Source organism: Poecilia formosa, unplaced genomic scaffold (genome assembly GCF_000485575.1).
Source record: "Poecilia formosa unplaced genomic scaffold, Poecilia_formosa-5.1.2 Scaffold48, whole genome shotgun sequence".
NCBI classification, from domain to species: Eukaryota; Metazoa; Chordata; class Actinopteri; order Cyprinodontiformes; family Poeciliidae; genus Poecilia; species Poecilia formosa.
In genome coordinates, this window is record NW_006799987.1 from 1,308,971 (window position 1) to 1,334,750 (window position 25,780).

At 38.6% G+C, this 25,780-nt stretch overlaps 2 protein-coding genes across 8 annotated transcripts in view; one reads left to right on the forward strand and one right to left on the reverse strand.

Annotated features, from left to right (window-relative positions):
- On the reverse strand, positions 1–25,688 carry LOC103138262 (cyclin-dependent kinase-like 1). 7 transcript variants are annotated; one of them, XM_016671721.1, is made up of 10 exons: positions 8,713–8,836; positions 7,891–8,079; positions 7,670–7,788; positions 5,741–5,813; positions 5,090–5,180; positions 3,666–3,866; positions 2,904–2,986; positions 2,771–2,827; positions 1,464–1,616; positions 1–120 (listed from the first exon to the last, which is right to left on the reverse strand). In XM_016671721.1, the coding sequence occupies exons 2-10, from the start codon at positions 8,056–8,058 to the stop codon at positions 25–27; spliced, it is 1,041 nt and encodes a 346-aa protein (XP_016527207.1). In that variant the 5' UTR covers positions 8,059–8,079; positions 8,713–8,836; the 3' UTR covers positions 1–24. The 7 variants fall into 7 exon arrangements, with proteins under 7 accessions (XP_016527207.1, XP_007552455.1, XP_016527206.1 ...); XM_007552393.2 differs by having other exon boundaries at positions 7,670–7,791; positions 8,713–8,833; XM_016671720.1 differs by lacking the exons at positions 1–120; positions 8,713–8,836 and adding an exon at positions 25,666–25,688 and having other exon boundaries at positions 1,041–1,616; positions 7,670–7,791.
- tgfb1a (transforming growth factor, beta 1a) overlaps positions 11,299–25,780 on the forward strand; it is a 21,078-nt gene continuing 6,596 nt past the window's right edge. Inside the window, exons 1-3 of the mRNA XM_007552394.2 lie at positions 11,299–13,068; positions 24,692–24,961; positions 25,046–25,277. Of these exons, the coding sequence (XP_007552456.1) occupies positions 12,738–13,068; positions 24,692–24,961; positions 25,046–25,277 (833 nt within the window). The 5' untranslated portion in view covers positions 11,299–12,737. The remainder of the gene's footprint in view (positions 13,069–24,691; positions 24,962–25,045; positions 25,278–25,780) is intronic.

Here is a 25,780-nt window from a genome sequence, read left to right on the forward strand (position 1 = left end):
AGATAAAGTTGTGGATGTTTTATTTTAAATGTTGGGCAGGTGATATTTATGTTTTACTAGTTTCTTGACATCTGGGGCAGGTGAGACGTTACTGTGAGGTAACTGAGGAAGGTACTGGACCTAAGGAAAGACAGAAAACAGAGAAAAGTGCATTTCAACTGGACAACAGAAACAGAGCACATTTACTTGAGTACTGTACATAAGTACATTTCTTGAGTATCTTTCCTTCACTTGTGTATTTATTTTTTGGGAAACTTAGAACTTTTGACTCCACTTCAGTTCTGGGAAGCTCATCGGTTCTGGTTCCTATTGGCTCAGCATAATACAACACCGTGTTGGGAATATTGTAGAAATAAAGAGGAGGAAGAGTAAATTTCCCCCAAAAAACCTTTCCTACAACTATCAGGGAAATGTTTACAGAAAAAAATGTTCAGAAATTTTTAGATTAATCTCAGAAAATGTTGAGAAAAAGTTTAGACAATTCAGAGTTTTGATGAGTTGAAGATTTGCTATAAAAAACTCAAAAACAAAATAGAGATTAATCTGACAAATTTGAGAAAAAATTTCTCTGAGATTTTTTGCAGAAATTTACTCAGTTTTTTATATCTACAATGGTCCTAAAAGTTTCTCCTCTTTTTCCTTCTGTGGGGCTTGAGTAAGTTTAAAAAAAGCATTTTTACAGGTGGTGCAGACGTTTTTAGCAGAGTCGTCCTCCGGGTCAGTACATCACCAGGTGGTTTCAGCAAGTTACAAGATTCTGTGGAAGCATTCAGAAAACAATACAACACAGTACTGATATAAGAAAATATAATTTGAACTTGGCCTGGACTCTGGCTGAAAAACATATCACGATATAAGAGTTTCCTGTCAGTTATTGATTAGATTTTTTTTCTTTAAATATTTGATAAACTGGCAAGCTGGTGGAGTTATCTTTCCTGTTTAATCCAGTTTTTACTCCACGTTGTTGTTTTTTAAGGAGCTATGGGGTGGCAAAACATTAAACTGCTGCTGCGCAAGTTACTGGACAGGCTGTTGCTAGGTAACCAAAGAGTGAGTGAGTTGCTAGGTAACCAAAGAGTGAGAGAGTCAGTCGATTCCACCAACCTAGCTTAGTTAGCCGTGAAAGGCTGAGCAGCTAAAGCATTTCCTCTGCCTACATCTCCCAGAATGCAGTGTGGTTCTGGATCTGAGTTCAGTGGAATTATTAAAAATTCTTTCAGACGCATTATCTATTGATATTGATCACCCATCTATCACAATATATATTATTGGTTTATCGCTCAACACTTTTGAATACTTGAGTATTTTCAAAAGTAAGTACTTCAGTACTTTAACTTGGGCAAACTTTTGATCGAGCAACTTTTACTTGCAGTTAAGCAGGATTTTACCATGAGCATCAATACTTTTACTGAAGTACTCGAAGTACTTTGTCCACCACTGAAGTCTGATGAAGACATCTTTACCCCAGCTTGTCTGCGCCGGGACGCCTTGTCATGCCTCCTCCCAGGGCGCTCCACTTCACGGCCCCAGTTGGCCCCGCCCTCATCCTGAAAGTATGGCAGCTCCAGCAGCTCCTCACAGGACAGCCGCAGGGACGGGTCCATCACCAGGCAGGACTAGAAACACCAAACATCCATCTCAGCGCCGGCTGCATGCGTGCTAAACAGCTTTCAGGGGAGATTACGGTAGAAACGAGGCTGTGCTAATAAGAAGTTCAGTCTGAGAGATAAATAGTTATTACAAAGCAGGGGGTCCAAAGTGCGGCCCGGGGGCCAGTTGTGGCCCGTGGGCTGATTTCGTGCGGCCCTGAACTGCAATTCGAAAATGATACGGAGACCTCTCATTTGTAATTTTCTTAAACATCGAAAATGTAACGTATAGCACAAAGTGTTTATATTTTTATAACCAAGATTTAACAAAAGTTAGAAGAGGCTTTTACTAAAATGATGCACCCAAATCAGCTTTTATTTAATTTAATAAACTTGATTAAATATAGTAAACATTTTAAAAGAAAGTGACCCAATCCTGGTCTTTACCACTGAAACTGAAAACTAGATGCTTTTCTTTTAAAACAGCAAACGTGCAAAACTTACAAAGACTTTTTTTGGCCATTGTAGATAGAAAAAAGTAAAATAATAAAAATAGTAAGAGTAAATTTCCACAATAAAACTCGGAAATCTGAGAGTAAATTTTCTACAGTAAACTTGGAAATTTCTGAGTTTTAAAAGGTTAAGATTTTCAACATTTTTTCTATAAAATTTCGGAGATGAATCTCAATTTCTGAGTCTTTTGGTAAAAAGTCCCATTCAATTTTTGGAATTAGAATAAATATCCATTTAAAAAAAGGAAAAAAATAAAATCTACTTTATTTGCCTGATTTCAGGTCTAAGAAAATCATCAACACACAATGTTTTTACAGCTGTTTATTACATGATGTCTTCCATGATGTAATGCACTATGAGCTGCCCAGTAACAAACTTGATCGATCGATCGATCGATATCTTCTAAGGATGCAATTTTGTCTTGAAAGAGCTGCTGAAAATAAACTTCCTTTCAATAATATGTAAATAAAAGGTGAGTAAATTATTAATATGAATAAAATGTATAGTTTCAGAACGTGGTAACTTTGCGCCTGTCACAAACATGATGCAGATTAACATCTTTTTTTTAAAGATGAATTTAAAATAATCTGAGATATTCTGAAAATGTTTCAGCGATTCTGATCTCGAGGGATTATTGATCGATTATATTGTAAATAAACGTTTCTTACCTTCATGACCGTCAGAGCTTGGGCAGACGCTCCATAGAATCGCCTTTCCAAAGGCTCCTGGGAACGAAACGAGAAAAGTTAATGAACATTTTGACCAAACGCTGTAATCTTTTGGTTCAGCGTGTCTGTTTACCATTGTGTCCGGTTCAGGAATACTGACTCCAGAAAAGAAAACATTGGAACGGAAAATCTGTTGGTGGTGAGGAATCAAATCACCTGCAGGACAAAATGAGATTAGAAAACATTTGGAGTCAATTTCCTTCCAACAAGTTCAAAACAAATAAGAAAAGCTGCACAGAGATGAAAGATATTTTCCAAACGGTCTTCTTGAATTTGAAACAGTTTTACATTGCAGTAAGATTCAATCAATTAATCAATTATTCTAATCTAATTAATCACAATTAATCAGATTAATCAGCCGTAACGCTAATAAAATACATCTAAGTTTGGGGTAGTAAAAGTTTAAAGGGTGTGAATACTTCAGAAAGCAGCGCCATTCTTTCTGCAATTAGCCTTTATTGAGTCTTACTAACTTAGTTGGCGATTTTGTGAATAATCAATTAGTCATGAATAAGCTGATCAATCGTTTCAGCCTTAATGCTAATAAATATATTTAAATTTATGGTAAACAAAAGTTCGAAGGTGTAAATACTTTAGAAAGGAGAGTGTTGTTGTTCCAGTAAATGGTATTTTTTTGAGTCTTACTAAATTATTTGACAATCATTTCAATAATCGATTCATCACAAGTAATCCGATTAATCATTTCAGCCTTAGTGGTAATGAAAGACATTTAAGTTTGTAGAAATAAAAGTTTAAGGGTGTGAATACTTCAGAAAGGCGCTGTATATTCACAACTTTGTGAAGAGAGTCTCTTTTTCAGAGCTGTTCTGAGTACCGAGAGTTTTTCGGATGAGGTACAGCTGGTCAACGTCAGACTTCCCGGGCCAGAGAGGGTTCCCGCTTAGAAGCTCTGCAAAGACGCATCCAACAGCCCAAACATCCACCGGGGGTCCATACTGAGTGTCCCCAACCAGCAGCTCCGGGGCCCGGTACCAGCGGGTCGCCACGTAGTCTGTGTAGTCATCCTCTGGTCCAGCTGAGTAAACAAAGGCACATAGAAAACACTCAAACAACTAAAAGAGAATTAATTGATGGTTTAGTAGATTAAAATGAGCTCCAATTTATTACTTAATAATGTCCAATTAGACATCATTTTAGTGTTGTAGTTTGGCCGCCATCCAGCAGAGGGCGCCGCTGGTCAGTCTTAACCGAGCAAGTTGATACAAGATGGCGGCTGTACCAGGACTGTTTAAACAGTCCGGTGTTGGATGTAAAATGCACTTTATGCGGATCTGTTTTCAAATATAGACACTCCACAAACTCCGTAAATTTCACTTCAATTTCTCGCTCATTCAGCCAAACACGAAGCAACGTCAGGTTCTGGATTTGCTACGAAGGGGAAGATGAGATGACAAAAGCAGAGTAAATAACAGAGAAAGATTTTAACATGAAGCCAATAAGCAAGGCTGATGTTGGAGAGCAGCTGAGTTGAAGTACTTTAAGCATTCCTTCAAGAGCAACCACGGATACTTCGGTACGAAAGTAAGAGTATCACTACTTGTTTTTACTCAAGTAAAAATAAAAGTAGCTTTCCAAGAAATTACTCAAGGAAGAGTAAAAATGTATTCAGTAAAAAGTCTACTCAAGTACTGAGTAACTGATTGTTAAATTATAAAATGATTGATTAAATGTAACTAGTTCCTACCCAACTCTGTATAAATATGTTGAAGTTTAATGTGAAAAAACACAACTTTCTGTTTATTATCAGTACAACTGACAGACAACAGTGTTAACATTTAATGACTATACAATATGAAATATTAAGCCCATCAATAACAACAAAATTACGACTTTATTTGTTTGATTTTACTTTAATTTTTATTTTCTTGGCCTGCCAGTATTTTTATCTGAACAATTTTGGCCATTAATATAAACATTTACTCAAGATACTGAGCACTAACTAACGTAGAGGAAAGGATTACACAGCATGTTGACATGTGGATGTATGGTAACGTTACCCTGAAACCTGAAGCAGGAGACAGCACACGCACACACACACACACACACGCACACGCACACACACACACACACACACACACACACTGACTGACTGCTCCTTTTGTGCAAAGGAGTCATTCAAACACAATAAAGTGAGGAGGCTATCAGCAAAGACCTGCTCCATGTTCCGTGCTGAATAAGTCATTAGAGCTGCATTAACACTAAATGCAGATAAACACGCTGGCCTCTGAATAACCTTACTCAGAATGCGGGCGAAGCCAAAGTCACACAGCTTGATGACGCCGCTTTTAGTGAGGAGGATGTTCTCTGGCTTTACGTCACGGTGGATGCACTGAAAAAAATAAAAGAATAAATGAGGCAGGGCGTCAGAAACTATCATAGAAAGTAGGTTTACAGCAGAGAAATAAGGTTACAGTGTGTTATGGACAACAAAATATAAAATATATGAGAAAGAAAGAAAACTACAGACAGATAAAAGACTTTAAGGCAAAAGTGCCAAATATACTAAATTGCTGCAGGTGTTTTGTCAAATCAGAGACTTTTACCAAACAGGCGACTTTGCTGCATCCAAATCAGCTTTTGTTGAATTTGTTAAAGCGTTTTGAAGGATCCTGTTTTAATAACTGAGGATAAATTTGTTCAGTCGAGCCCAGGACAGTTTCCTTTTAGTGCAGCAAAGTCCTTTTTCTGTTTGTCTCAACAATACACTTAGGCGACTTTAATTGTGTGATTTTGGTTTAATTTTTATTTTCTTGGCCTGCAATGAACAATTTTGGCCCATGTGGCAAAAAGTTTGGACACCCCTGCTCTAATTAAAAATACTTCAAATATAAAAGTGTATATGTCTGTTACAGAAGAATGTTTATATTGCAGTAAAAAAAATCCACTGACGTTGTGTTTGTGACAGAAGTTCACAGCTTGCAGCGTCTGCCACACGATGCTTTTCAGCTGAGCCTCCGGGACCCTGCAGACAAACCAACACCAACTCACTCCTCCACAAGGAGCTCAACTTTCCCATCTAATACTTCAGGCATTAAAAAAAACACGCAGATAACCATAGGCCATCTCAAACAGCAGCAGCACCTTTGTTTCCATGAGCAGCTAGAGTTTCTGCTGCACTGCCTTATGGGAAAAAAACCCAGACAACAAGTCATCGTGGTTTGGTTTGCTGTCTGAGCTCTGAGGGCAAAGAGAAATGCATAACTTGATGTTCTGATTAAAAACTCTGAGTGTAGTTGTAAAGTAAAAAAGTAAAAGTACTTTGTTACTGTACTTAAGTTGAATTGAGGTACTGTTGGCAGCAAAGCACTCCGTACATTTAGCTGACTCTGTGAGTGGGCAATGCCCTCCAACACCCACCCATGCTGCAGGGCCCAGGGGCCCCACTAAGCCCAGGGGCCCCACTAAGCTAGAGACCCCACTAAGCCCAGAGACCCCACTAAGCCCAGGGCCCCCACTAAGCCCAGGGGCCCCACTAAGCCAGGGGCCCCACTAAGCCCAGGGGCCCCACTAAGCCAGAGACCCCACTAAGCCCAGGGCCCCCACTAAGCCAGGGGCCCCACTAAGCCCAGAGACCCCACTAAGCCCAGGGGCCCCACTAAGCCCAGAGACCCCACTAAGCCCAGGGGCTCCACTAAGCCAGAGACCCCACTAAGCCCAGGGGCTCCACTAAGCCAGAGACCCCACTAAACCAGAGACCCCACTAAGCCCAGGGGCCCTCATCCTTGTAAACCCGGCCCCATTGGAGAAACAGATTTCTCTACAGACGGACGCTCCACAAAGGAAATGTTTGGTCAGATTTAATCCCAGATAATTATCTAAAACGATTAAATGTCGTCTTGTACAGTTTATGTAAAAACCTGATTTAAAATGTAATTAAAATCTTGTTAATAACAGAATGTTCATTTCTGTTATTATTGTTCCTCAATCTATTCATTTGACAGATGCATTGAAAAGCGAACCACATGGTTGAATTATAAGTATCCTAACATCACTTCTACAAATAATTATCTCCCCAATTCAGGATTTACTGTATGAGAAATAAAATGCCTTAAATCACAGAAAGTACTTAGTATGACGAATAATCTGAATGAGGGAAAAAATAATGCCTTCATGCACAAATAGGAGATTAATTTTAATTTTCCTGTGTAATAAAAACAGTGATTTTTAAATTTATTTTTAATTTAATTTTATGTTCCTCCTTTCCGTAGACAGATTTTTTTTTCTTTTCTTTCCTTGGCAAGCATGAAATGACACAAAAGAATCCAAATCAGCCAGGAAAATTAGGATTGGTGCAAATCTGATAATCTCCTTTAAAGAAATTCAAACAAAAAGCTCTTTTGCATCCAGTAAACAGATAATTCCCTGGACTTTAGCAGAGCTTACTTTAACTACGCCTGTCACATTCACACATTTTGCTGGAGGTTAATTTGTCCCAGACATTATTGTGATAAATGACAACATTGTTGTTTTGAAACCATTTTCAAGCAATGTCATGGTAATAATGGCATAATAATGCAAGAACATGTTCTCAAAGATCAATAAACTTTAAATTCTGATGAACATTTAACACTGGAACTAAAAGACATTTAAATATCCAAAATAAATAAACAAAACCAAATAAACAACAAATAAAATTATTAATGAAGTAAAAACAGCCAGTTGTGAACAGAGCACCAAATTAAAGACTTTTATCATCCAGTTTTTGGTAGAAAGAGAGAAACAATAAATTATGCAAATGGTAATTATTGAGCTCAATTTAATTTATCATGCAGTTAATTGAATTATTGTGACAGAGCTTTGATGGTGAGTTGATCTTACCCTTCGGGGTGTTTGTCCAGCTCATTGAGGACCGTCTGTTCGCAGAACTCAAACACCAAATGGAGCCGTCTTTTTCTCCTGAAGACTTCCAACAGGTTTACCAAATTCACATGTTTAAGCTGCTGTAAGACCAACAGGTGAAAAACAAAACAAAAGCTATAAGCTCTGGCTTCATGTTTTACATCAAACCTGATACTTTAAGGCGACACTACGCCTCTCACCTTAAGCATACGAGTTTCTCGCTGTGCAATCTTTTTGATGACAGGATCATCTTCAGACTCCACAAACTTCTTGATGGCAACTATCTGGCCTGTTTCTTTGTTCCTGCACTTGAACACCACACCGTAGGAGCCCTCGCCAATTTTGGCCAGTTTTTCATATTTCTCCATCGAGCAATTTCAAGTTACTATCTGCAGAATAGGCAAAAAAAAAAAAATAGGACTCAGTTTTCAGCAGACTGACCGGATGATTGCTTCTAAAGTCAATAATTCATGCAGACCTAATGTATTCAAATTGTTTTGTAGATGATGAAAACGCGCTTGCACATACTCACGTGCAGAATCTAAGTTAGCCTCCAAAACAGCAAAACAGTTTTTCTACAAATAAAAGTTCCCAAAGCGTCTCACAGGTCTTTGTCCTGTCATTGTCAATGCTTCACTAAGAAGGTCACTGTGCCGTCTGCTCTTTTACTGCGTCATTACTATGGTAACCGCCCGAGGATTGTTTTCCCTCTTCGGGGCTCCGTTTTCTAATTTATAAACATTTCAAATTACAGTAAATGTTTAGCTGGCGCCTCTGGTCTTCGTTTAGGCGGAAAGCGGTCGGATAGATAACTTAACTTTACCTCTAATAACAAACGTGGGGGTTAAAATAAGCAAGGATACAAAAACACATGGCAATTCACAAAGCTACGTAAGCTAAAAGCTCTTACGTGGGAATACGTACGCCGTAACCATGGAGAAAAGCAGTGGGAAACGGCTTCAGTAAGCTGACAGTAAAATACACAATATTCTGCTCGTTTAGTGTTGAATTCATGGACTTACTAGGCAGTAGAGTTAATGTCGAGGAGTTGCCCAACGTTATTTAAAAGTCTGACAAATGGAGTAGGTTTCTTTTGGCTATTTAGAAAAGTTGTACAATTAGCATAAAATGTTAAACAAACGCACCAAGATTGCTACGTAAACGTAAACACGTACGTAAGTTCACGTTCTGTAACCATGGAGAAAATAAGTGGCTAACCATAGTGGCTAACAGTAAAATATACCGAATCCAGCCAATTTGGATTTATTTTAATATATTTAAATCGTTTAAGTAGACACAACATAATCATCCATATATTACGAACGTAGGAAATTGTGTCAACTATTTTTATTTAAGTTCTATGATCGTTTTAGGCTACTTGAAGTTTCGTTGGTTGTAACCATGGAGACAAGAAACACCATAGCTGTTATTATTTTTGTAACATTGAATCTCCGGTAAAAACCTTCTTTTCCCCCCAAACGAGTCACTAATTTTATATGTTTTTGTATTTTATTTTAGGTTTCAGCAACTTCTCTAATTCAAGTACTTCTCTACTTCTCTCACTGGCCTCCATTCATTTTAAAGTAGGCGACTGTGGTTTACTATCCAAATAAGTTCAGTTACTGTTAAGTAAATAGTCTAAAAACTGATGGGAACACAGCCTGTCACCCAAAGAGACCAAACATTAGAATAAAAGATACAAGGCACAAATTCAGATTAGACTTAGAATAATGACAAGTAATCATTTTTATCTCAAAATATAAGAAAACTTTTTTACTTAAAAATATGAAAATGTGGCCATATGCAACCTCTGCTTCCAAATGGGTAAAATGTTGTAAAGTTTGTCTCTGAATGTTTTATTGTTTTGTTTGCAAATGTAATTTAAAAAAAGAATTACAAGGAACTAAATATTCAAAGTTGGTCACAATTTTTTTAATAGTCTGAAACTAAGAATAACATAAGTTTGTAAGTGTGTATTGATTGAGAAAAGAGCACACAGCTTATTATTCTTTTCCAATGCTTTCTTGAAAGTTGTAACATTTTCAGTTGAGATTATTTATGTCTTTATTCATGTCAATTGTAAAACATAATGTGCCATACAGCTGTGTTATATTTTGGCCTTGATGACATAACGTCAGCACTGAAAGCACATCAGAGAGCTTCGGAGAAGCTACAGCTCTATGTGGAAGGTCAGCTCTGATGTGGTTACATGATCTATTGACTGTCATCTCTGTGTTGACTGAAAACACCTCCTCCTGTCATCTCTCTTCAGAGACTTTGCCGTTTCTCCACAACTTCACTCTGAATGATGGGAAAGCAGAACATGAAGCCCTCCTGACACAGGCAGGCACCTTGAGGTTCTGGCATGGAGGCCTGGTGGTAAAATACACAAGGTATGAAATGCCTCATGGTAGCTTGGGCAACATCGCTGCTTCTGGAGACACAGTTGCTGTTTTCAGAAGCCCATCCTTCCAAACTCTGGTGCATCTGTTTTGACGTGTTGTCTTCTATTATTACAAATTCCTGTCGCTTTTGCTGATCGTACTGATGTAAGACAAGCAGTGTTTTCACTTTCTGTGAACATTGCTCAATCGACACCATTTCATAAACGCTGCATTGGAAATTTGTATAACTCCATCAGACGCATGACTGAATGCTAACCAAAACAGAAGGGGAAAGTACTTGAATTGTTCCTTGTCTGACTCCTCTGTTTTGATTTTTATCTGTTGTGTGTTCCTCCTCTTTTACTCAGCATGTTTCCTGTTGTTTTTCTAAACCATAAACACCCATTTAATCAAAAATAAGACCTTTGAGTTAAGAGTGAGAACCCTAAACCCGTTGGTGCCTCTTTTTGAGGCCTATGAATTTGGTCCACCAGATGGCAGTATTCACCAATTTAAACTGAGATTTTAAAACAATAGGTGCTGACATTTAAAAACATCCCCTAGGTAGTTTCAAGCCATTATCAGTGAAGGTAATCGGACGTGAAGCGGCGCGAACATTAACCGTAGTTTCCTTTACTGAATGAACATTGTTATCTGGGGAACTTTTAGGGGTTTTTTTTCAGTTTGAGTGTCCTCCTTTTAAATGTCATCATTCAATGAATAGCTCTTTCTTTAAAAAAGCAATACACACTAATTGGAAGCGCATTTAGAGCAAAAACCTCAAAACTAGACAATGCACTTTCAGTTTGTTTCTACTGACAGACAGAGCTGCAGCAGCTGAAACCGTCACTGGTTTGTTTTAGTCTTGTCTTCTTTTAGAAAATACACAATCCAACCTCTAAAGAGCACTTAGACCTGGGAGAGGGCACCACACAACCCTGCCCTGCTGGCTCTTCACCTCATCAAATTCACATTTCTGGTTTCTAAACCTGCTTCCCTGGAGCTGGCTCTCTTCTTTCATCTGGCATTGAGTTGGTTGCGGCCCTTGTACCGTGCCTGACTTGTTCACATCGGTCTACTAAGGCAGAGCAAAGCAGGATCTTGATAAAAACACAAGCGCAAGGCAGCAGAACTCAGGCAGATGTTGCCGTTAGCTTCATTTCCTGGGCGGAGAGCTTCTCGCTCTATTAGACGACTAACAGGAACAAGAGAAAAAAAATAAGAGGGGAGAGAGAGAGCGAGAGAGTGTACAAGTTATCTGAGCTCGGAGCTCTCACAAATCACTTTTTTGAACAGCAAGCTCTGACAGGCAGCGGGGGGAAACAGAGACAAAGGAAAGGTGTGAGTAGGGAGCTGTGTCACAGGAGAAGGTGTGAAGAAACAGTAGAGGGCATAAACGAGGTGACACCGGTGGATGGACGGAGGAAAAGCTGCGCTCCAGTTCCTCCTGCTGCTGCCGGGGTTTTCTGCTGCTGTGTCCGGATGGTTCTGTCTCGTAAAGAGAAGGTGTGTCTGATTCCTGAAAACTTCCTCCGGGACAGGGTTACCTTGAGACTGACACTCTTGCGCTTCGGATCGTAGGCCTGTTTGCACTTCTTTTATCTCTGACGCAGTGTGCACTTGCAGATGATTCCTCCGCGTTATCATGAGAGCAGATAGAGAGGCAGCTGGCGTGACATTGACGCGTTGAAAGCTGGTTTAATGCAGCTGCGCTCAGATCACATGCTGTTATTTGTAAAAAGAGGTAGTCAGAGCTGAGAGTAATCCATGTTTGTCACATGTTTTTCTGCAGGAACAACCCTACTACTACTTTAGGGTGTATATTTCTCTTTTAAAAGTCTTTTGAGAATACTTATTTGATATTTAATCCACCCAGAAAAGTAATTTGTTGACTTTTGGATGGTACAGAAAGGACAAAAGGCTGTGGCAGGTTAATAGCCTCTAGGCACAGAGAGTGAGTAAGTCAGTGTCTGCCAGCACTCGTAATCATTTTCACTCATTGGGCTTCAGCTCTACTCACATTTGCTCCACTTGCCTCCGGGGACATGTAATAAGAGAGTGCTTACTGAGCAATACGGCACAGAGCTGACACGTGGAGAGGTATAAACTTGCTCTGAGTAAGACAGGATTACGCTAAATATTGCAGGTGGAGGACCGAAAATCACGATCTGGTCTGCGAATACAGAAGACGACTGAGAGCTGTCAGACCGTTTCTGACGGATGGGTGTTGGAGAAGTCATGCGAGTGTTTGGGGGGCTTTCTATGCTTGGATGAGCTTTATTTAGCTTTTGACAGCTCTGCTCTGGACTGGCTTCACAGTGCGGCTCGTCATTGGGTTACCTCTGTAGCTGACTCAGACTGGCTTAACTCTCGCCGTCTGCCTGCCCACTCCGATTCTCTCTCTACCTGCCCCTATGCAAACGGGACGAGTGTTAGGTGGTTTTCTCAGCAGTATCGGGACAGCTGGGGCACTTTTTGGACTCTCCACACTGCTGTAATTGTTCTGTTGTGTGTAAACACCTTGCGTCAGTCACACCTCTCCTCTGGAGTGATTCACTATTCCCAAAGCATCCCTGACTGGAGGCAGGCAGCAAAAGAAAAAGGTGAGGCAGGATTTGCTAACGCTCAAAGTGCAGAAGGTGCTGAGTTGTAAAGTTGCTACAATGAAGCTGGGATTCCTGCTGCTGATGGCTCTGCACATGCTGGACACCGTGTCCAGCATGTCCACATGTAAGACTGTGGACCTGGAGATAGTGAGGCAAAAGCGCATCGAGGCTATTAGGAGCCAGATCCTCAGCAAACTGCGTTTGCCTAAAGCTCCTGAGCCAGAAGAAGCTGGAGACAAGGAGGATATCCCCACCAACCTGCTGTCCCTCTACAACAACACCAAGGACATGCTGAAGGAGCAACAGCTCGAGTCCCAGATCACCATCTCCCAGGAGCAGGAGGAGGAAGAGTACTTCGCCAAAGTGCTGAACAAGTTCAACATGGCGAGTAAGTACAAGTTAAAAGGCAAGGGGACATAAATCATGAATCCTAGAGCACTCTTACCCATTTTCAAGAATGAGGGCAATTGTTGACGGCCTAAGGATGGCTGTAAGAATGTCAGATAATTATATGGCTGTGATTTATGGTCCTGCATTCACCGGCACTCGCAGCATGTTGCACAACACGTCGAACACAGAGCAGAGTTTGGAGAGCCAAAATCTCTTTGCTTGAAAAAAGAGATCCGTGACCTTCAAACTGCCAAACAACTCACTCAACTTTTAGTGGAGTTCAGAGAATCTGGAGCAAGATAGCTGCCAAATTGATGATGAAATTTGCTTTCTCATAAACGTCCAAAACTCACAGAGGAACTAAAGTGTCTGATAATGATATCTAACCCAACTTCACCATATTCCTAGCCTAGCCTAGCCTTCCTATATAAAATTCTGCTCAACTCTCATCTCCCTTCATCTGGGATTTCTCCCATTCAACTCGATTTGTCTGGTTGAATTTCAACCAATCAGGAAATGAAGTTGATTTTCTGAGTTGTTTTAGAATTATAGTCCGCCTCTATCTTTAGAAACATCAGCGGACGACATGAATGAAGCCATTCAGTCCGTGTTGGTCACACTTCCAAATATTGAATTAACATTAACAGCCATTTTTTCAGCTTGGCACTTCATTCATCGCAGTGGAGGATGGTTGTTTGCAGTGCAGGCAATTTCCCACATGCTTCATAGAGTCAAACCGCCGTATTACATGTGACACGGGAAAACATTAGCGTTTGTACACATTAATACATACATTTGAAATAGCTACAGCAGAAGCTAACATCTTCAGGCTTCTTTATTTCCAATCATCTTGGTCAGATGGCCAATCAGCAGAAAGGAAAATGAACAATGCTCCTGGAATGGTAGCAATGGCATGTCACGTAGAATTGCATCTAGATATTCCTGCTTCTAAAGCTCCATTTTCTTTTAAATATTTTAGATATAATGTATGTTAAAAAAAAACACAAATTGGAGGACTTTTTGCTAAAAATTTGAAGTTTTGCATCAAAGAAAAATTGACCACTAATAGGCTGTGTAAGCTAATAGTCGCATACTTTTTTGCGTTTTGTACTTTCAAATATTGCAGCAACTTATTGACTGAGGTTGCTTGTAGAGTGATAGTTTTAATGAAATGTAAGTATCCAGTCTCAAAGGGAATTTAAATGAAGGCCAATAAACTGCTTTTGTGGTGATTTCTGAGTTTAATATTCTGAGAATCCATTTTGGATTTTGAGGTCAGGGAGTTCTGACTTTAGCAAACAAAGTTTTCCAACCTGACATCGAAAAATATAAACTTTAGGTTAAAATTGGAATCCTTAATGAAACCATATCCTTGAATATGGTTCCTTAAAACTTCCAGTCTTTGTAGTAGAACATGGAAAACATACAACATTGTAATTTGTTGTTAAATGAAACCCTGGTTCAGATCATGTGAAGTTGCTAAAAGAAACAGGAACATTTTGACACTGAGGTGGAAAAACTCCAGATTTACCTCATGAGAAAGGCACCAAATGACCAAAACGACCTATAAATTCCTTCACCATGCGCACATCTTCTGATCTGCGCTCAACATCTTTTCTGGCAGCTTTATGAGATCAGAGATCACACAAGTTACAAGTTGGCTGCACATGATTTGATGCGCTCCACTGCTTTCATGATATCCACCTCTGTTTTTTCTTTGTTTTGTTTTTTACGACTTCATTAACACACTTTACTTGGCGTGGCTGCATCTGCTGTTTGCACAGCCAAATGGTCTTGGGCTGTAATTGTGCAATGGCTCCCAAGCTATTATGATAAACATAATTTTTTGGTTTGGTTTCAATGCCCCATTGTTCTCTGCATGCCTGTACGCCTCACTTTATCAGGCAGGCATACACATCCCCCCCTTCGCCTTTATCCGCCACATCAAAAGAAAGGCTTGAAGTGGATGGACCATGCTCAGGACCAAAAGGGAGAACAAAGACACTCTCAAAACGAAGGGCACAATTTTGTTCTGCTCAAATGACAACCAAAGACCAAGATTGTAAACAAAACACTGCAAAAAAAACCTCATTCGTACCAAGTATTTTTGGTCTAGTTTCTGGTGCAAATATCTGAGTACAGTTGAAATAAGACAAAACTAACTTACAGTAGCTTTTCAGCAATAAATAACAGTTTGTTTTAAATCAATAATTCCTTCATATTGATGAAAAAGTTTTAGTTCAACTGGCAGATTATTTCACTTATGAAAAGGGAAAATGTCCTGTTAGCGATGCATTAGTCCGATATTAATATCTGTATTGGTCCTGATAATAAGGAAAATTCCAGATCAGGTGACAATGTGTCCGATCCATCAGGGCGGATCTATTCAGTCTAATTCTACGTTTTGTCCTCTGAGTGACGTCAATTATTCACTTAACATTATATTTAAAGGTCTTAATTGCACTTTCTGAACCATTTGAAAGAAGATTTGTTTCCGTTTATTTTTTAACATGTTGGACCAAATTTGAGTTTCTTTGTTAATTATTTTTGCTCCTAATTGCAGATTAAACTCATTTTTACATGTTTGACCAGTAGCTTGTGAAGCTATTGGTGTATTTAAGCGTGCTGTACTGGTGCAGCGGTATGAAATAAATTTGTAAATCAGTATATTTATGTCTGTGTTTAAAAAAGAAGTGTTTTAAGTTCTGTTTTTCTGTATCGGATCGATATTGGCCGATACTAAACCTAAGATATCGGTAGTGAAAAAGTGGATCGGTGCATCCCTCGTTATAAGGGAATAATCTGCCAGTGGAAATAGTCATTTTTCTTCAATATTAAGGAATTATTTACCTAAAACAAGCTCTTATGTCTTTCTAAAAGTTATTTATAAGTTAGTTTTGTTTTATTTTAAGTATAATAAGGTATTTTGAGCAGAAAAAGACGCCTGTACTTGGTGAGATATTGTGTTTTGCAGTTTGGAGTGCGACCCCTCTCTCTGCTGTTTTCTCTTTTGCTTTCCGTTTTTCACACAGTTGTGTTGTCCCCCAGGGATTGGGAATTTCCGACACTGTAACTTGAGAAATTGACGTCTTGTTTGCTTATCGTGTCGCTTGCACTCCATCATATCTCTCCCCAGTGATTTCCCTTGAATTCCCACATCTCTTTAGCAGCGATGAACCTTTTTCTGTCCCTCTCTCGGCCTCTGGTGCCCCCGTCTCTCTGCTTCCGGAGCGTTCTATCGGAGCGTTAGCAGCATGTTTGTGATGCGGCAGCCTGGCAGGAAGGAAGGACGGTTGATGGCCACTCGGAGGCTGAGTGACTCAGGTCCGGTGCGAGCGTTGCGTTTCCTCTGAATGCCAGAGAGGGAACATCCGCCAGCGTCTTGCCTCGCACCCCAGTCGAATCTCCAGATCTGTCAATACTTTTCATGCTTATTCCAAAAAGTAGAGGTTGTTAAGATAAAAAAGTAGAGAAAATGGTTCCACTTCTGCTTTTCTGACTGAATTGCCACATTGTGGTTTAAGTTTACGGACCTTTGGTTTCATTGGTACCTCTGATAAACTCAAGCAAAGAAAACAACAACTTTTAAAATTTGGTCGCAGTTTGTCTTATTTTTAATGTTGCAGTTGTAGAGGCTCTTTTCTTATGAAGACTAAAACATTTCTGCCATGCAGAATGTTCTCTGGTCTTTCCCATGTTGAAGGAAATAGATCTGCGTCATGATGTTTGTATCCCACAGAAAATGGAAGTAATTGATTATTAAATACATGTTGATTCACTTCAAATTAAATAAATACATCATTAATCCCAAAGGGAAATTAAACACTTAAATTTAATTAAATAATAAGTTTATTTATTTATAATATGTTAGTATAATATAATAATTATTAAAATATTTAAATTAATTATTTAATTATTAAATTTAATATTCTATTTATTAATTTAATTTAATAAAATAAATAATGTTTCCTGGACACTTATTGGTATGAAAAGCAGAGCAGAAATAAATAGAAGGCATTTGTTTATTTTAGATGGAGTTTTATGGACAAACAACTAAAAATAAATGTATTAAATAAATCAGAACATGTTTTCTGATGAAGTTCATTTGTCACATTTAAGCCGATATTCAGCAGACTTTTCATTAAACCTAAAATGTTATAAAATGTTTTTTATTGGTCTGATGTAATATTCTAATTATAAATGTCATGTTTTTATTTCTGTAAGCAGAAAATCATCAAAAATAACAAAAAATAAAGGCTGAAGAATAAAAGTCCAGGGCTGGACCAAGCCTTTTTGGGACCCTAAACGTATTTTCATTTGGGGCCCCCAGAGCCCCCCATGATACCAACATGTCAGCACCAGAACTGTCAACAGGTCTCGTCTTTTCCAGCCATTGTTTCTGTTTATTAGGACAACTTATGGTAAAGGTGTGTAAAAAACAAATACTTCTTTGTGGTACCATAATCAAATGTTGCCAAATATTGAATGTTTGGTTGCCAGGGATTCATTAAATACAGAAATGTATTTTATTTATTCATTATCAAATCTGCCGAATGACTCACTCTTTCCAAAGATATGAAACCGCTGGAGGCAAAGCGTATTTGGGTGCAGAGCATTTCAAAACGCAATCGTTTTAAATCTTTATTGTGGTAATTTCATCATGGATTAGGCTAAATTCCTGCAGCCACATCTGTCCGTCAGGAGACCACACAGATTCACCTCTCCCATAATTCTGCTCTTTTTCCAAGAGCACAGCAGCAAACACAAAAGGACAGTTTGTCCAGAAAGTAGTTTGCTGACACGGAACGAGTGTCTTTTTGTTACATAAAGCAGGAGAAATGGCGGAGCGTCATCCGTGCATCGGTGAAGGAAGCATAAAGGCGGCAGACGTTTGGCCAGCTGCTGGAATCTGATTCCTCCCACTGGTAATTACAGAGCTGTCTCCCAACCTGTCACAACAGCTGTCCTGGCTTACCTGCGGATAGGCCCTAGTTCAACACACAAATCCCTCCCCCGCACCCATGTGAGGCAGGACAGGGTTCATTATTACAGTCCAGCATGAAGCAGAAGAACTGAACAAAATGGACATCAGGTAACCGGAGGGATTCACCGTTCCTGGTGTCAGAACGCTGCAGCAGCTCTGGACTTCCACTGAGATTTATTCTCTTTTCAAACTTTCATTCCTGCCTTTTCTTGGAGGAAAATATCTGTTTCATGGACAATTGGTCCTTCTTGTTTTGGATACTGAGTAGTTGGGCTGATTTTTGGCAATATTTTTCATATTCCTGCTGTTTTGCCGTGATGTGTAACCATAGCAACAGAGTGGTTTACCACAGGGACCAGCTGATTAACATCATTTCCCTTCGGGATCAATAAAGTACTTTTGAATTTTAATTTGAAAGAGCAGCTCTATTTTAACGTATTCTTACTCAAGTAAAAGCAAAAGGTAGCCGTCCAAGAAATGACTCAGAGTAAAAAAAGTATTTGGTAAAAACTCAAGTACTGATAAAAAAAATAAAAAAAAATAAAATTTTATATATATATTTAAGAATTACATAATCAGACGCACCAAAATACAAAGTTATGCTGAAATGTTGGCATTTTAAAGACAAATAATATAATTACAAATTCAGACGAAAGAAAATCAAATTCAAAATAAGTTTATTTCAATATAAAACTTAAAAAATAAAAACAAAATTATGAAAATAATGTCATAATAAAATGAGAAGAGAGTCGTAGCATTACAATAATATCACAATATTGCAAATTTATTCTCAAAATATTCCAACTTTATTCTTGTAATTTTATGGCTTATTTTTATTGTTATGGTCCTAGTACATAGAAAAATTAAGTAAAAGTTAAAGTACTTTTTTTTTCCAAAAAGCAACTCAAGTAAATGCAACATAGTAAATATGACTAATTACTGTCCAACAAGGTGCAACAACAGCATCAAAATATACATGTTCACACCAAAGATTCAAGTTTTAGAAATATGTATATAAAAAACAAAATTAATAATAATTATACTCACAAGATTATGACAAAAATCTGAAATAAAAATGTCATATTCATGTAGATATGCATATTGAATAATCATTTAGCATTTTAAAATCATCACATGCACCAAAATATTATAGAAATATTGGTATTTTAAAGACCAAAATGAACATAATTCATATAAATAACATAATTACTATGCAAAAGCATTTTTTTAAATTTCAAAATCAGTTTCTTTCAATATAAAACTTGCTCTTATTTTGTTGAAAAGTTACTTCTAAGCTAGTTTTGTTTTATCTGCTCTATTTGTCAATGTGGATAAATGAATGTGTAACAGCAGAAATGTTAATAAAAATGATTAAAAACGGTGCAGAGGCCAGCAGGGATGTCAGGACTGAGTTTGTTGGAAGCAGTGATGGTTTCTAGGAGGAAGGATCTACGGTAACGCTGCTTTGTGCACTTAGGATGCTGCAGTTTGACTCTGCAGGAGAACAAAGTCCAATGAATGCTTTGCGTTGGATTAAAAGTAGGTTGATGTTTGTGGTTCTAGTTACTCCAAAGCTAAGAATGTAGAAATGTCATGAAGACGAGGGGCCGCAAAAATCCCGCAGAGGGCCGCAAATGGCCCCCGAGCCGCACTTTGGACACCCGTCCACTAAGGCGTGTGAAAGTAGAAGCGAGGATAAAGTTTAGCTGTAAACTCGCTGCAGCAGCCAATATTCTTCTTAAGGGAAGTGACTTAGTTTCCTGTTTCTGAAGCAGTTCTGTTAACTTTTAACCCAGTTCACTTCAGCTTGCTGTCGCCATACTTTGATTTAAAGCCTCAAGCACTGCAAAAACACAAAACTATTTCTGGTCTAGTTTCTAGTGCATATATCTTAGTGCACTTGAAACAAAATGAAAACAAACCCATAAGTAGCTCTTCAGAAGGAAATAGAAGTTTGTTTTAAGTAAATAACTCCTTAATGTTGATGATAAAGTTTTAGTTCCACTGGCAGATTATTTCATTTAAAACAAGAAATTTTCCCCCTTGTTTTAAGTGAAATAATCTGCCAGAGGGACTAGAACCGGGTTGCTAGGTAACGGGCTGGGCTTGGCTGGGGTTGCTAGGTAACGGCGGAGTGGAATATTCCACCAGTGGAATTAGAACTTTTTCATCAATATTAATGGATTATTTACCTAAAATAAACTCATATTTCTTGCTGAAAAGTAACTTGTAAGTTTGTTTTGTTTTATTTTAACGGTAATCAGATAATGGCAGTAGAAACTAGATCAAAAACACAAAAGCTTACCTAATCTAATTTAAGCTCGTAATTTTTCATGAACATTAAAGAATTATTGACTTAAAACAAGATCCTGTTTCTTGCTTACAAATAGCTTTGCTGCAAGATATAGAGGTTGTTTTAAGTCAATAATTACTTAATGTTCATGAAAAATTACTGGCAGATTGTTTCACTTATAGGAGGGATAAATGTCGTTACAAATGAAATAATCTAGAACTTTTTCATCAATATTAAGGAATTACTGACTTTTAAAAAAGCTCCCATGTTTTGCTGAAAAGTAACTTATAAGTTAGTTTTGTCTCATTTCAAGTGTGATAAGACATTTGCACTGTAAGCCAAAGCTACTTGGTCAGGCTTTGTGTCTTTGCAGTGCGTTTCCATTCTCGCGCTCTGATCATTTCGCCTGCTTTCTGGGTGGGACTGACCTGCAGAATGTCAAAATCTCATTTCCCGTTGCGCTCCACATCGGCGCTTTTTCAGTTTCACTTTGGCCCCCTTTAACAACGTCTGAGGCGAAGCGTTCGCGGCATCGACGGGGGGAGTCGTGGTGCAGCTCGGGTGGAGCGTGCACAGTAAGTATGCGGAGCTGGGCTGGGTTCGTGCCGGAGAGCTCCCGGCTTTGGCAGGCTCAGGCAGAGCAGAGGATTTGGTCCAGCGCCAGACATCGCATTGATATATGTACATCTCCAGTTCCTTCACACTCCCTCTCACACCCTATATGCGTTCACCCTGTTCCTGCATGCTTTCACTGCAAAAACACTAAATCTTACCAAGTGTTTTCTGTTTCTACTGCAAATATCTTGAAATAAGACAAAACTAACCTAAAAGTGACTTTTCAGTAAGATACAGCAGCTTGTTTTAAGTCAATAATTCCTTAATATTGATGAAAAAGTTCTAGTTCCTCCAAATTATTTCATTAATAATTATTGACTGTGCGTTTGACTTTGTTTTTATGATGCAAAGCATTTTGAAGTGCCTTGTTGCCTTGTATCGCTGTCAATCATCCTCATGCATGTTACTAATGGTGGAGAAACAACTTACTGATACAGGAAAACTATTTATTTGCCGGTAACACAACAGGCTATGCTAGCTGTAGCGGTAACAGAGAGCATGATGGGGGTAAGCAGCGCCACACGGAGGGTGATTGGCAGCAATAAGACCCTCCTCCTGCCTCTGATTGGTTGTTTTTACTGGGATAAGGCAGAGGAGCTCGGTTTTTTTCAGATTATCTGTCTCGTATATTACTGACGTGGTGAAGGTTTAAACAAATATATGACAATAGTTTTCACACTGCAGCTTTAAAACAAGCTCCTGTATTTTGATAAAAAAGTAACTAGAAAGTTTATTTTGTCTTATTTCAGATATACTGAGACATTTGCACCAGAAACAGACAAAAGATAAGATTTTGTGTTTTTGCAGCGTTAACTGCGTCATCTTTATGTTTTAACTTTCGATAATCTCTCCGTCCTTCGGCTCCCATCGGTTCCTCCGTCTCGTTATCTCCTGCACAAACTGCATGAACCTGCAGATGAGTGCTGCTGGATCCATCAGTAGCTTCTGATCAAACATTCCCCTAATGCTCCCGCTTGTCGTGTTGGAGGAAGACGCAGGGATTACAGTTGCTGCTGCGCTTTGAGAAAACAAAACTCTCAGCTGTAGCAGCTGGAACAGATAAATGTTTGGCTTTAGCTAAGATCATTGTGTAACACTGTGAAATCTGCAGATGGCTATTGATGGCTGGATTACGAGAGAAGCATTTCAGTAACAAAAACAATGATTCTAAGACATGCAGACTGGCAGGATGCAAATGTTGGAACAAAGGCTTAAATTCCTCCAAACTGACACAAGAAGTGTGAAAAGCACCAAATGCAGGAGGTGAAAATGCTTTAAGCCTGAAAATAAACGTTTGCAGAAACTAGATGCTCCAACGCCTGAATGGAAATCGGTGTTTGCAAAAGAGCACGCCTTGTTAACTAATATTTGACTTTAAACTGGATGAACTTGCTGTCTAATGAATTAATCAGATCAGTGAAGCGCAACCTGCAGATGCTCAGGATGAGGAGAAAAATGTTTTTATAGGAAATAAGTCCCTTAGGTTTGGTTCATTTTTATTTATTGTTTTCTTGGAGTGAAATTCTTGATAAAAGTAAAACGTCTGAGTTATTGTACTTCCATTTGCAGTAATAGTGAAACTGTTTTACAGAACATTGCACAAATAATACATACATCCCTAATTGATTTCAATATTCTGGCTCCTCACTTTGCTGTTTAAACACTGTTTAGTTAAATGGTCTCTTGTCTTCCCCATTTTGCAGAGGGGCCAGTAGAAATGAGGCTCCGTTTTATTTTCACTTTGCGTAAAGTGAAAAATGTTCCGGCTACATTTTATAGGAATATTAGGGGTTCTACTAATTGTGGTAAAACATTAATAAATGTGATTTTTTTTTGTAATAAATAAGATTTTAGGTTTGGATTTTTTTAAAAACTCCTCAAAAATGTTTGAGATTGTGCTGCAGATGCCGGAAAGTTTAGGTGACTAGTTCTTTTATTTAAGCATTTTTCTGCCATCAGGGGAAAATTTCTTACAAAAAATATGTTTTTCCATCTTTCCCCTGTTGAATTTGATCAAAAATATTTTTTTTACATCAATAAATCCTCCTTGGACACAGAAACTAATTAATAAAGTTATGAATTTAAAAAGAGATTACATTCATTTAATAGAATCTCAGCTAATTGGAGCAACAGATCACTTATAAAGCTGAAACGATTAATCACATTTATCGTGATTAATCAATTATTGAAATAATCGTCAACTAATTAATCAATAACTGGAGTTTAGGGACTCAAGAAGGTCACAGTCAGAGCAGAAATAAAACTGTTTATTTCCATTTTAATGGATATCTAATACTATATATGAAAAACTTAAGTGCTTAAAAGAAAAATCTGTAGGATAAGCTAATTTTTAATACGATTAATCGATTAGTCATCAGAATAATCGATTACTAACATAATCAATGGCTGCAGCCCAATTTGTATTTTAATGTGTATTTATTATTCCACTCTCCTCACTTATAAATGAGTTTATTTTAGGAATTTTTATTTATTTTTGCCAGAGATGCCAATAACTTAGCAGGGCGCTGTGTGTAATTTCAGTGTAATCTAAATAAATCTTAAATAACAAATTTGCCATCAGTTTCCAAGCAAAGCTGCAACCGTTTTGACTTTACATGTAATTATAATAATAATATATATGAGGACAAACTGACAGAATAACTAGTTTAGTTAAAAAGGATCATGCATGGAGAGAGACGGCAGCTCTGGGGAATCCATCTGGTGTTTGACGGATGGGTTTCGGCAGACGCTTCAGTTTCCATGGAATATTTTACAGACGGCTCTGAGAGTCGACCCGTCCGGAACCGGCTGAAAAGACGACCCAAGCCAACATAAGCATGAACTAGTTTGGTGCAACACTTAAAGAGTACGTTCTTTTACTCTTGTTTTGAAAGGAGCTTAAAGCAAAACTACGACGGCGCGTTGGGGCAGCTGGAGAAAAAACAGAGCAAATTTCCACCAAAACCAAAAATTGATCCCAAAAAATACCTAGAAAAAAAGTTTTACTCATGTGTCTGAAAAGTTGAACATTTGCTAGAAAAACTGGGAAATTTTGAGATTAATCTAAAACTTTTGCTAGGAACAAAGCCAAGTAAGTTCTGAGTTTGAAAAGTAAAAAATTTGCTAGAAAAATCTGAATTTTTTTAGATTTGATCTAAAATGTTTTTAAGAAAACAGAAATGTGAGTTTGAAAGTTGAACATTTGCTAAAAATGTTTTCAGATTAGTCTAGAAAAAATTACAAGTAATTTCTGAATTTGAAAAGTTGTTTAATTTGCTTGAAAGAACTCAAAACTTTTTTGTTTCATCTAAAAAAAAGTGTCTAGAAAAAGGAAATTTCTGAGTTTGAAAAGTTGAAATTTTTTAACTTTTGAAATTGAGAATCTACCGAGATTTTCCAGAAAATTTCTGAGGTTAATCCTAATATTTCTGAGGTTTTTTAATGCACATATTTGACTTTTCAAACTCTGAAATTTCCTTTTTTTTTTTTAATTTCCGTATTTTTTTGCGCATTTCCTTCTTACCTAACAAGCCTAATACACCATCTTAAAAAACAGCAAACAATCCAGTTAAGTGACGTTTTTCCTCCTGGAATCCAAAATGAAGCCGGCAGTCTTGAGTATTTCAATCATTATTTTCAACCCAGAAGTAAAAATCTGCCTTTGAGAAGCTTCTTCTTATTGGCCCAAGCCAAACAGTTACTGACCTGCGTGTGTTTTCTTACTCACAGGCAAGAACAGCACGGACAGGACCAAAACGATGTTCTTCAACATTGCAGAGATCCGTAACACTGTGGGCAATTTCCAGCTGCTCACCACTGCAGAGCTGCGGATGCTCATCAAGAAACCGTCCATAGACAAAGAGCAGCGCGTGGAGCTGTACTACAGCACCGGAGCCTCGTTCCGCTACCACGCCTCCCGCTTCGTGACCAACGCGCTCAAAGAAAAATGGCTCTCCTTCGACATCACCGAACCTCTGCAGCAGTGGCTCCAGGGCCAAGGTGAGGCGACCGTTCTTCCCGACCCGTGTTCCTGGTCGAGCCCCGGGTTAGGCTGAACGTTTCTCCGTCGTATTTGTTTTCCAGAGGATGAGCAGAAGTTCGAACTTCGCGTGTTCTGTGAATGCGAGCAGCAAACAGCCGCCACGTTCAGCTTCTTCGTGTCGGGAACGGACAATAAGCGAGGAGACAAAGCCACCATGGAGTTGATGATGGAGCAGCTGCCGTACATCCTGACGATGTCCATCCCGAAGAACATGAGCAGCCACCTCACGTCACGCAAGAAACGCTCCACCAGCGGACAGGAGACCTGCACAGCGTAAGCGACGCCGCAGACTTCACAGAACCGCTTATGGAAAACACTTGAATCAACTTTAACAGCTTTAACCAGGATCTGTTATCCAAAACTCACGTTTTTAAAGTTTCCTGCTTCCATTTGGGTTTCTACTGATTCTAAGAACACTCGGCCGGGTTTTGGCATTAAGTTAATGTTTTATGGTGTCTGGAAAGTGACCCGTTTCAAAAACGCCATCAAAGCCCACCCAGTTACCTAGCAACCCCAGCAGAGTCCCGTGGTAACCTAGCAACCCAAGCAGAGTTCCGCCCGTTACCTAGCAACCCCAGCAGAGCTCCAGCACACTTGGTCAGCTGGTTTTACTGCTGTACAATGTCTGCTGGAAAAGGCAAGTGTTTTGATGTTGACTTACCATCCAGAAATCACTTTCTGCATCCTTGTTGGTTGTGCAGGAGGCTCCACTTCTGCTTTTCAAAGATGTACGGTTCACTGCAAAAAAAAAAAAAAAAAAGGCAAAAAAAAAAAAA